At 38.5% G+C, this 11,958-nt stretch overlaps 1 protein-coding gene across 1 annotated transcript; it reads left to right on the forward strand.

The window, feature by feature from the left end:
* Positions 1 to 688: 688 nt before the first annotated feature.
* On the forward strand, positions 689 to 9,127 carry RpL10Ab (ribosomal protein L10Ab). Its single transcript, XM_071683839.1, has 5 exons — positions 689 to 828; positions 4,060 to 4,212; positions 6,022 to 6,170; positions 6,464 to 6,636; positions 8,935 to 9,127. The coding sequence occupies exons 1-5, from the start codon at positions 821 to 823 to the stop codon at positions 9,103 to 9,105; spliced, it is 654 nt and encodes a 217-aa protein (XP_071539940.1). The 5' UTR covers positions 689 to 820; the 3' UTR covers positions 9,106 to 9,127.
* Positions 9,128 to 11,958: the final 2,831 nt, after the last annotated feature.

Raw genomic sequence — 11,958 nt, forward strand, 5'->3', positions numbered from 1 at the left:
TCTTGTTCATTCATGGGAACTCGATCAGTCACCTGTACATACATGTGATGGCGCATTCTTTGATTAGAGTTAAAAAGCCTTCACAATACTATCACCGGCATCGCGTGCAGGGAAGTGATGCCGAAATTAATTTTTGTATTATTCCTTTCACATAAAAAGATGTGTTCGGAAATGGTAATCACTAGCAATGTAAAATATTATTGGACAGGGCCGTAGCCAGTCACGAGTTCGAGCAACTTTCCCTTTCCACAGGAAAGGTTAATTTTTTTTTGCCATCGTACATAAGATTTATGACATAATGTAGAATATTACTCAGAAACTAAACACTTTCGTTTTTGAAGTTTTCTAGAATTACTATTTGTAGCTAATAACTGTGTACGGTTATTCGCACCAACGTGGAAGAATTTAAGATTAGTTACATATGTACAGGGAGGATTCGATTACAGATGATTTGTTAATTTCTTTCAGATATGTCTTTTTGTCTACAAATTATATTGCCGTGTACATGATATCTGATGTTGTTGGTGGTGTATGGGGTGGATCAAGTACATCTTCTCGTGCTGAGGGATAAATTTGAATTACGCGCCTGATTCTCCAATTGTGTTACGTGGAGAATAAGTAACACGAATGTCGAACAAATCAAGTTCTTAAAAGCCGTTTCTCTCTTGAAAATGAATCCAGAATTTATGGCGAAAATTTAGATGTATCATAGATAATTCTACATTATTACAATAGTCCATTAAAAGTTATTAGGATACTTCTCGTGGTATGCAGCCACTATGTCTAGTCTTTTCCACTGTGCACCGAAAGAGCTAACACGATGACGAGGTTCGTTAGTCTGATTTCTATGTAAATTTAAGGTTTACTCGCAAAATTTCACCCTGAGTTTGAAGGAAATGTTAATTTACACGTCTTAGAAGTGTTTAAACTTAGTTATATTAACTTTAGTACTGATAAAAGGGAATTTTTGTGTGGTTCCACGTGGATGTGGCCTCCTTACTATTTGAGGAGTAATAACTGCTCAAGTCCTTGATGTGAGAATCATCTTAGGGCTGGTACACATCCACTTTTTAATTAATGGTTTAGTGCTGTTTCTGATTTTTTTCTCCGCTTTATATTTAATGATGGTTGAAAGAGCCAGTTTAATTATAAGCTGAAATACTTTATGTAGGCTTTTAATATTTCTTAATTATCGATGGCAGATTATATTGTTCTTTATTGATGGAGCAGAACATTTCTTGTTCAATAAAATGGTGAAGTCTTGTTGATCAGTATCTAAGAAAACCAAGATTTTCTGATAGATGAAACAAGAATGCATTATTTTTTAAAGGACTACTTTTTTATCTTTATGCACGCTTAAGATTAACTTTGCTAGGGATTAACCAAATCCCGGAATTGGTGTAGATTATCTAAAGTATCTAGATATTTGTATACCATCCCAATTGCCCATATGGAGTTTGGATGAGCTTATGAAAGTGATTTTTTGCAATTTTTTTTTTTTTTTTTTTTTTTTACTAAACATTGGTATACATCTGAAATGGTGAAATTAAAGAAAAAATGAAGAAAATTTAGATTGGGCCATAACCAGGGAAAGTGCCTGAAAGTGACTTTTTGGGAGATTTCATCTGCATAATTGAAAAATAAAATTTCTGTGCTTATGTGGTGTAGTCGAGATTTTGATAGGATCTCTAGTAATGTCTCCACAGTTTCAGCCATTGTTTTGAATGATCAGAACTACATTTTCTCTCGGGTGTATATCACTTCTAAACTGTAACTTGATTTATCAAGTTTAGGGTAGTAATCACCCTGGGCCCATCCCAGGTGTTCAACCTCGTAGGAGCTGGTCGAGAAATGGGCTTGGAATAGGGTGTTATATATATATATATAATATATATATATATATATATATATATATATATATATATATATATATATATATTTATATATATATATACATACATACATATACTTTCATACTCGCCATTTCCCGCCTCAGCGAGGTAGCGTTAAGAACAGAGGACTGGGCCTCTGAGGGAATATCCTCACCCGGCCCTCTTCTTTGTTCCTTCCTTTGAAAAAAAAAAAATGAGGGGAAGATTTCCAGCCCCCCCCCCCCCCCCCCGCTCCCTTCCCTTTTAGTCGCCTTGTACAACACGCAGGGAATACGTGGGAAGTATTCTTTCTCCCCTATCCCCGGGGATATATATCCTGGGGGATATATATATATATATATATATATATATATATATATATATATATATATATATATATATATATATATATATATATATATATGTGTGTGTGTGTGTGCGTGTGTGTGTGTTTAAGACTGGGCGACTCAAGTGAAAATTTTACAATATTCAAGAGGGGAGTCAGTGGAGGCACAAAACTCGAGTGATTGAGGGAACTACTTCAAATTGAACTTGACAAATTGGGCTTTACTGCACACAGAACTGATCATATAATTTGATGGTATGTATTGTTTAAGGGAGGAAGTTATATTGTCAATACACCATTTCTATTAAGGGTTCTGGAATTCAGTGAAGGGGACAGTAGAGAATTGTTGGTATGGGGAGTGATGTCTAGAAATGCCGTAAAGGGAAAGAGCTCGATGAAATGTTGCAGCTGATCATATGAAAAGATATTGGAGAGCCAAGATTAGTTACAGAGCAGAGAGATTTTGAAAAGTCATTGTAGACAAAGCAAAAGACAAAAACTTTTCCACTAGTTTATGAGGAACAGAATATTGGTTAAAGAGCAGCTAAACAGGATAATTGAGTCTTTGAGGAAATGTGCGATGTTTAGTAACTTTTTATTATGGAAAATAATTCACCAGCAATCAAGGGTATGTAGTCTTGGGATATTGTAATTGATGATGACATAATTGGGCTATTCAAGACAACTTGATCATTAGAAGACTTATGGTCTTGATATCATCTTGTACATGCTGAAGGAATATGCAGACACTTGGAAACAAAGGTGAGGTTAGTTCCAAAGACTTGCAGGAGGGCAAATGTTAGGCCTGTATTTAAATAAAGTGACAAACTTGCTGAAGTGCAGGTCAGTTTCATTAAAAAACATTTGGTTTGTAAAGTTCAGAGATAAGCTAAAGAATGACTGCAAGGGAGAAACTTTGTAAATAGGAGGCAATATAGAAAAGGGCTTGTGCATAAATAATCTAGACTCCAATATTGGGGTGAGCTCTGTCTTTGATCAAAGAGATGGATGGGCTATACTAGGATGAGCTCTGTAGTAGAATTGAGGGGGATGGATTATACCAGCTTCATCTTAGATCAGAGGGGTAGGCTGTAATACAGTTCCATCTGAGATCAGAGGTAGTGATGAATGTTCTTAACTGTCAGAAAGTCTTTGATACTGGCACTCGTCAAAAGATTTAACTTTTGGAAGCAGAGGACACGGTAAGAAGTGAATCCACTAAGGGGGCTTGGTTTACAAGTGGCTTGCAGCAGGGCTTTGTCGTTAGTTCATTGCTATTCTTGGTGTAAAGTAATTAAGTGATGGTTTGGAATCATATAGAGCTGTGATGGCATGCGCAACGTGCTGCCCTAATTAACACTATATACCTTGCCAAAGCCAGTTATCCATTTAATCAACCAACCTGTACGAGAGGATGAACAGTTAGGTTGACTGTAGACAGACTGCTGCAATCAGGATTTGAGCTTGTGCGCAAGACTATAGGCAACTCGTGAGCGAGTCATGGTAAGCAACACGGGGTGTTACACCAAAGAACTTCCCTCGTAAAATGATGTGATGTGGAACTGTATTTATTTCTATAACTTTTAGATCTTAAAGTTGCACCCTTGGTCATGGAATTTAATACAAATTTTGATATTCAGGCTGTATTCCCACAGGATTTTCTCAATACTGCACTTAAATAAGTTTGACAATTTTTGCACTTGAGATATTTATTTTTTTGGTTGAGTAGAGAAAACAGTAGCTGCAAATGTAAGGTAAATGCAGTTTTATTGGAACTTTAAACCTTTGACAGCTTTCTAGTGGTTGAGATATTTTCAGGTGAACTTTATTTTTAACCCACAGCAAAGTATCCCGTGAGACACTCTATGAGTGTGTGAATGCTGTGATGCAGGGCTCCAAGGATAAAAAGCGGCGCTTCAGGGAGACAGTAGAGCTGCAGGTTGGCCTCAAGAATTATGATCCCCAGAAGGACAAACGTTTTAGTGGCACTGTAAAGTAAGTGTTTACCTAACCCACCTGTGGTGCAAGAGAACAGCTTTGCATAAGGCTGCTGAAAGACTTTTTACCCTTGACTTATTTCCAATCTAGTGATATATACTTGGAACATTGTAGCTTAAAAGCACTGCCAAAAGACTATTGGTAATCTTCTAAATTTACCAGGAACTTGCTGGTGTTATCATTTACAGATAACTTATGAATACCTCAAGTGAATATCAAAAATTCTCTCGAATGGTTAGATATTTGGAATCATTGGTAATTTTGAATTCACAAATGTCATTCAGACCTTGTTAGATAGCATATTTTTTCTTGCCTGCATTATATGGCAGAGACTTATGATAACTCACTCATCTGACCGTCCATTCATTCTTTTCTGAGAAGTCGCACTTTAACTTAAAAGCATCAATTTAAACATAACTTGATTTGAAATCGTGTACCTTCATGCAGTTGTTTTTTAAATGGCATAAGACCCATGATGGTATTTTGAATTTTGCCAAGTTGAACCCTTTCATAAAAAATACTTGGATCATAGTGTGGCTTGCAGCTTGAGGAAACTTCCTCCCATAACCAGTCATTCTATAGTATCTTGAGAACTTGATAGCACAAGACCTGTATTTAGTGTGGATTTGTCGTAGTTGTGCCCCTATAGAATGTTTCTTTTCCTTAAACTGGCTTGGAACTTCAAAAATAATAATTTATTTTGGAACTTAATGTATTTGATATTTTCTAGACTGTATTTCCCTATATTCTTATTTCATTCCCAGTGACAGTGCTGTACTACAGGCAGTGCAGATATCCATGGAACATACTTCTGGTTCATAAGTTCCCATTTTAGAGCTCTGGTTATACAGATTTTACTGTTGGGGCAGCAAATCACTGGATTTTTAAGTCAAGGGACGAAGTATTTTGTTGGCTTGATGTTTGGCTGCCCTCTTGAACCATGATAGGGTCAAGGTAGCTATACTCAAGACTTTCACCCAAGGTCATAAAATAACTGGGGAGGCAGGGTAACTTGCCATTAGCCAGTAATTGGTGGTCGGTGCCTGAAGACAAGTGGACTGGAAATTGATGGTAAGAACCAGGCTTTCTCTATTTTTCCCTCTGTATCGAAGTGAACAGGATAAGTATGGGTAGGATTATGAATAATCAGGGTGTACACCACATTTGTTTTGTACAGAAAGTGATATATCCTGATGTATTTTTACAAATTAATGATAGAAACTATAGTGCAGTATGGGGAGAATTAGTTCAGAAAAAAGTAAGAATTATTGTAGACTCCATGAAGGTAAGCAGTTGAAGACAGAAGTGTCATACTTCCCTCCTCCATCTCTCCCTTCTCTAATTCCCTTTCTTATATTTAGGGAATAAGGATCAGAGAAATATGATAAATCATGAGCCCTGTGAATTAATGAAGTTCTTTGGATAATTTTGACAGTTCAAGTATATGAGCACGTTTGTTCAGTAAATGTTAACCCACAAATTGATTTGAATGAATGTGTTCCTTTAAGATATGTGTACTAGGGGTGTCTGTCTTTCATATATACCTCATGGTGTTTTTAGGCTTTTTATGGATATTAAGTACTTACCCATTTGTATCTACACAATAAAACCTAAAGGTCTGGTAAAGTAGGGGGGTGATTTTAATGGGTTTTTAGGGTCACTGGGTTTTCAGAGGTGGATGATTGTATATGAATGTCATTGAACCTTTGTAACTTTGCTTGTTTATGCATATGTTATGTTTAACTTGGAGGCCATTTAAAGTAATGTGTGGTTATTTAGGTTGGTCTTTCTTCATCTTTACCCTAGGTTGAAGCACATTCCCAAGCCAAAGATGAAAGTGTGTGTTCTTGGTGATCAGATGCATATAGATGAGGCAGAAGAAAATAACCTCCCTTGCATGTCAGCTGATGAACTCAAAAAGCTCAACAAGGACAAGAAGCTTGTTAAGAAGTTAGGTGAGTCTGTTTCAAGAGTACTTTTTTTTTCCTTCTAGACCAATGTTAACCATTAACTGTTTGTTTTTTCTTTGAAAATGGTATTTTTGGCTACCTTATCCTTTTCAGAAAACTGAATTTTATTTCATTGAGGTTTTTAAAGTTTGGTCTGTGGTTCTTATTCATGATGAATTGATTTCACTGATTAGTTTGATGAAATTTCTCAGCTCACTCTGAAAAGGACAGCTAGTATTGATGGTTTTTACCTCTTAGAGACATCCTCTTGTATCTCCCCATTATTTTCTCCCCAACAGCCAAGAAGTATGATGCATTTATTGCATCAGATGCATTGATCAAACAGATTCCTCGACTGGTAGGTCCAGGTCTTAACAAGGCAGGCAAGTTCCCTACTATGTGCACTCACTCGGAGAAGCTGACTGACAAAGTTGACGAGATCAAGGCCACTATAAAGTTCCAGATGAAAAAGGTATTTATTTTATATACATGTATATATATTATCCCTGGGGATAGGGGATTAAGAATACTTCCCACGTATTCCGTGCGTGTCGTAGAAGGCGACTAAAAGGGGAGGGAGTAGGGGGCTGGAAATCCTCCCCTCTCGTTTTTTTTAATTTTCCAAAAGAAGGAACAGAGGGGGCCAGGTGAGGATATTCTAAAAAAAGGCCCAGTCCTCTGTTCTTCACGCTACCTCGCTAACGTGGGAAATGGCGAATAGTTTAAAAGAAAAAGATATATATTATACACATAAATATTAATCGCTGTTTCCCGTATCAGCGGGGTAGTGCCAGGATCAGATGAAGAATAGCCATCCACAAATATGCATATATATATATATTATATATATATATATATTTTGCCGCTGTCTCCCGCGTTTGCGAGGTAGCGATGTATGTATGTATGTATATATATATATATATATATATATATATATATATATATATTTTTTTTTTTTTTTTTTTTTTGCCGCTGTCTCCCGCGTTTGCAAGGTAGCGCAAGGAAACAGACAAAAGAAATGGCCCAACCCACCCCCATACACATGTATATACATACACGTCCACACACGCAAATATACATACCTACACAGCTTTCCATGGTTTACCCCAGACGCTTCACATGCCGATTCAATCCACTGACAGCGCGTCAACCCCGGTATACCACATCTCTCCAATTCACTCTATTCCTTGTCCTCCTTTCACCCTCCTGCATGTTCAGGCCCCGATCACACAAAATCTTTTTCACTCCATCTTTCCACCTCCAATTTGGTCTCCCACTTCTCCTCGTTCCCTCCACCTCCGACACATATATCCTCTTGGTCAATCTTTCCTCACTCATTCTCTCCATGTGCCCAAACCATTTCAAAACCCCCTCTTCTGCTCTCTCAACCATGCTCTTTTTATATCCACACATCTCTCTTACCCTAACATTACTTACTCGATCAAACCACCTCACACCACACATTGTCCTCAAACATCTCATTTCCAGCACATCCATCCTCCTGCGCACAACTCTATCCATAGCCCACGCCTCGCAACCATACAAAATTGTTGGAACCACTATTCCTTCAAACATACCCATTTTTGCTTTCCGAGATAATGTTCTCGACTTCCACACATTCTTCAAGGCTCCCAGGATTTTCGCCCCCTCCCCCACCCTATGATCCACCTCCGCTTCCATGGTTCCATCCGCTGCCAGATCCACTCCCAGATATCTAAAACACTACTTCCTCCAGTTTTTCTCCATTCAAACTTACCTCTCAATTGACTTGACCCTCAACCCTACTGTACCTAATAACCTTGCTCTTATTCACATTTACTCTTAACTTTCTTCTTTCACACACTTTACCAAACTCAGTAACCAGCTTCTGCAGTTTCTCACATGAATCAGCCACCAGCACTGTATCATCAGCGAACAACAACTGACTCACTTCCCAAGCTCTCTCATCCCCAACAGACTTCATACTTGCCCCTCTTTCCAAAACTCTTGCATTCACCTCCCTAACAACCCCATCCATAAACAAATTAAACAACCATGGAGACATCACACACCCCTGCCGCAAACCTACATTCGCTGATTCTCTCTTGTGTCTCCCCTGATGTTATTTATTAGTAGTTAAGTGAGCTATTGTCATTGGTAAAGCATTGATAATCTTTAGATAGCTTGTCATAATTGATTATTATGGATGGCCTGTGTATATGGATGGTATGCAGATGTTCTTTGCCACCAAATTCTGCAGCTGGCATGTATCTCTTAGAATGTTTGCAGTGGATTCAGTCTTGTTTTTTACAGGGGACATCATGCTGCAAGTGGGCTGAACCAGGGCATGTGATGTAGTTGGAGCAAATTGGATTGACGTGGGTGATTGGGACAACATGGGGGTCAGTATGCTGGACCAGTGCATATGATGTGGTCGGGGGAAATCTAGAAGGTGTTGGGCCCAGGTTGTGGATTGGGTGATGTGGTTTCAGGGTATTATACATGACTGCTAGAATGTATGTGTGAATGAATGAATGAGGCCATATCTTCATCACTGCGTCAGTTATGAAAGAAATTAACGTGTGACAAAAAAGTTATATATTTCCTTTCAGATGACTGTGATATGCAATGTAAAAGTCAAGTTGCTGTTTTGTGCTTTATTCTATGATGTTTTGCATGTATTACCCGATGCACATTCGTGTGCCATGAAATGTATTTTCTACTGAGGCTTAGAATATTGATTTATATGTTCAGTCATTTTCATACCATTTAATGCATATTCTTTCCACAGGTGTTATGTCTGTCTGTTGCTATTGGCCATGTGGACATGACAGCAGATGAGCTTGTTCAGAATATTTACTTGGCCATGAACTTCTTGGTGTCTCTTCTCAAAAAGCACTGGCAGAATGTTCGCTCGCTTCATATAAAATCTACAATGGGGAAACCCCAGCGACTGTACTAAATTAATAAAGGGCAGCATCGTAGCTGTTTTTTTTTTCTTGCCATTTACCATTTTCTGTCTTTGTTCTTATTGTGTGTGAAAATTCAATATGAAATTTATAAGCTCTCCAGGGCAGTGTAATATTTTTAATCTCTGTTACCATTTAGCATCCAGTAACAAAGAAATGCCTTCGGTATTTTCCAGAGCTTAAAACATTTCATGAACTAGATCTTTAGTTAAAATGGCTGCTTATGATTTGCTCAGGGCTTCAGAGTTTCAGGCCCTTAATCCAGTTAAACAACTTGGTTTTGTGCCATAATATTGTACACTTAGATATGAATATTTTTCAATTTAAGCATTCATATTGCCATTCATGTACATATTTCAATGCTTTTTCCATTTTCTGCCTTTGTAAGGGTATGTTGGGAACAGATGAAGAGGCCTTCTTTGTCCACATCCACTGTGATGTATCAAAAGCAGTCTCGCCTATTTACAGCCAGGCCCCAGATCTTTGTGGTGTCTCCCAACTGCTTCATATATTGTTAAGCACATTGCCCCTGTATATCACATTGCTCCAGTTTGCTCCATCCCGTATACTTCTCACTTACATTTTCAGTCCCCAAACACTTGTCATTCACTCAAACAAAATTAGTGAAGGTTTAATATCTGATTGGTTAGATGTAACAAGTGGTGTGCCACAAGGACATGTCTTGGAATTGGTTCTCACACGTATTTATGATTATATGGGCAGCATTGTAAGATACTGAAATTTACAGATGATACTAAGCTAGGTAATAAATCGACAAATTGATTATCTGCACCGTCAAATGTTTATAGACAAACTGGTGGACTAAGTTCAGATGGCAAATGAATGTGTTAAGTGCAAAGTTTTACACGTGAGCAATAAAACAGTCAAGATACGTTATGAATTGAGCTACAATAGGTAAATGCGTAAAATCTTGTAATAATATCCAACAGCCTAGATTCAGGTGAACTTGATCTTTACAAGTTACTGTTGTGTCCTGTCTTTGAATAATGTTTTGGTCACCCTACCTTAAAAAAAAAGTTGAGTACAGAGGCAAGGTACCAAAATGATTAACAGACAGAAACAAATCTTATGGAAGCTGGCTAGAGGGCTTGAATTTGCTCAGTTCAGAAAAGGTTACAAGATGAGATGATAAACATATTAAGAATTTTTAAAGGTTTTTGTATTTAACCACGCATTCACCAGTTTAGATCATTCTAAGAAGATGTTTAAGAGCAGAAGTGGGCTAAGATCCTGGATGCCTGTTGAACCAGTCGATTCTTGACACAGGCTTACAGGAAGGCAAAGTTTGAAGCCCATGATTAAAGGTTTGTATGTACTGAAGAGGGACAGTGTTCCCCAGACCGTGGGTCTGTCTTACAGGAAGACTGTACACTATTATACATGACGGTATGACTGGTGTAAATGATTTGTGAAATATTCTGATTACTACACATACACCATTATACATGACGGTATGATGGGTGTAAATGATTTGTGAAATATTCTGATTACTACACGTTTGATGAGAAGAATAGAAATAACTAATCCTATCAATTACCCTCTAATATCTTCCATGCAAATTCCTGCCTTAGCTGGATCTTGTGTGTATCAGCTTTTCCATTGATGGTCTCCATAGGAAGGGTCACAACTGGATCGGAGACCTCTCGTGATGGGATGTCAGGAACCCTTATCTTGTTGAGGAACTGCTTGCACTCCATTCCTTCAGAGAGTTTGCATGGCAGCAAGCCATATGATGATGAACTCCTTGGGCTTGAAGATGATGTAGAACAGCTTGTTTTGGAGACTTGAGACTGTGGAAGGTCTGCCCAGCTACTACCCCCCAGATCCTTACCACGATGTTCCGGAATCTGTCCTCCACCCTTGCATCTTAACAATGGGCAGATGTGGTGCAGCCTTGCCTGATCCTCACTGCCTTGGCTTGTATTCCCTGAGCTTCCGCACCTTTGTATTCTTGATGGTGACTATGGTCTTTGAGTGATGATGTATGACAGATCTCACAAGCATAATGGAGAGCTGCCTTGAGGAGATTACGGAGGAGCCTACACTCCCACTGGCCACTCTACGCAGCAGGCTAGGTGGACATCGCAGGACTGCTGAAGGACTTGGGTCTGGTACTTGTAGTGGCCAATAGTGACACCAATGTACCTGTGGTAGGCAACATATTGTCAAGGCTCGAGCTCTCTATGCGAAACATGGGCTCCTCTTTGGTCTGCCAAAGAGAACCTTGGTTTTGCTCAGTGTGATTACCAAGCCTATGTAGTTGCACACTGATGAATTTGTCAGGCAATCATTTCTCTAGGACTATATCGTCTGTGTAGATTGTCTTGATGCCGTTCATCTTGGTGTGGGCTATCACACCTTGAATACTAAAGAAAGGAAGATGGTGGACTTGGCATGAAATGTTGCAAGACAAATTGTGGGTTGATCACAGAATATAGTACATATTTAGTTGATTATGTAAGTGAATGACAGGAAGATAAAAGTATAACGAGTGCAGTCTTGTTTATAAGGCTAACTAGGAAGTGCTGAAATGGATATACAGTATGGAGATGTGTGAAAGTTGACTATCAGGATCTTCGTTGTAAGTAGAAGACTAAGGAGATGCTGTGTGGTGTCAAGGACCGAACATTCAGGAAGGTAAAGGGCATAAGTGAGTTAAATGAATTGGATCTGTGTTGTATGTAAGGGGTTAAAGATATGTTGTGGGCTGAACTAGGGCATGTGATGCAGTCGTTAGATCTCAAGAGTAATGTGTAGGGTCTGGATTGCCTCTGTTTTCAGGACAAGTACTTTTTGGAAGGATGTGTGCATATGAGTGAGGCTGT

This window comes from Panulirus ornatus, chromosome 37 (genome assembly GCF_036320965.1).
Source record: "Panulirus ornatus isolate Po-2019 chromosome 37, ASM3632096v1, whole genome shotgun sequence".
NCBI classification, from domain to species: domain Eukaryota; kingdom Metazoa; phylum Arthropoda; class Malacostraca; order Decapoda; family Palinuridae; genus Panulirus; species Panulirus ornatus.

Bases quoted from the DNA above. Each gene is read 5' to 3' on its own strand.
- RpL10Ab (XM_071683839.1), top strand. The intron at 4,213-6,021 runs GTAAGTGTTTAC...TCTTTACCCTAG, and splicing joins CGTTTTAGTGGCACTGTAAA to GTTGAAGCACATTCCCAAGC. The intron at 6,171-6,463 runs GTGAGTCTGTTT...TCTCCCCAACAG, and splicing joins GAAGCTTGTTAAGAAGTTAG to CCAAGAAGTATGATGCATTT.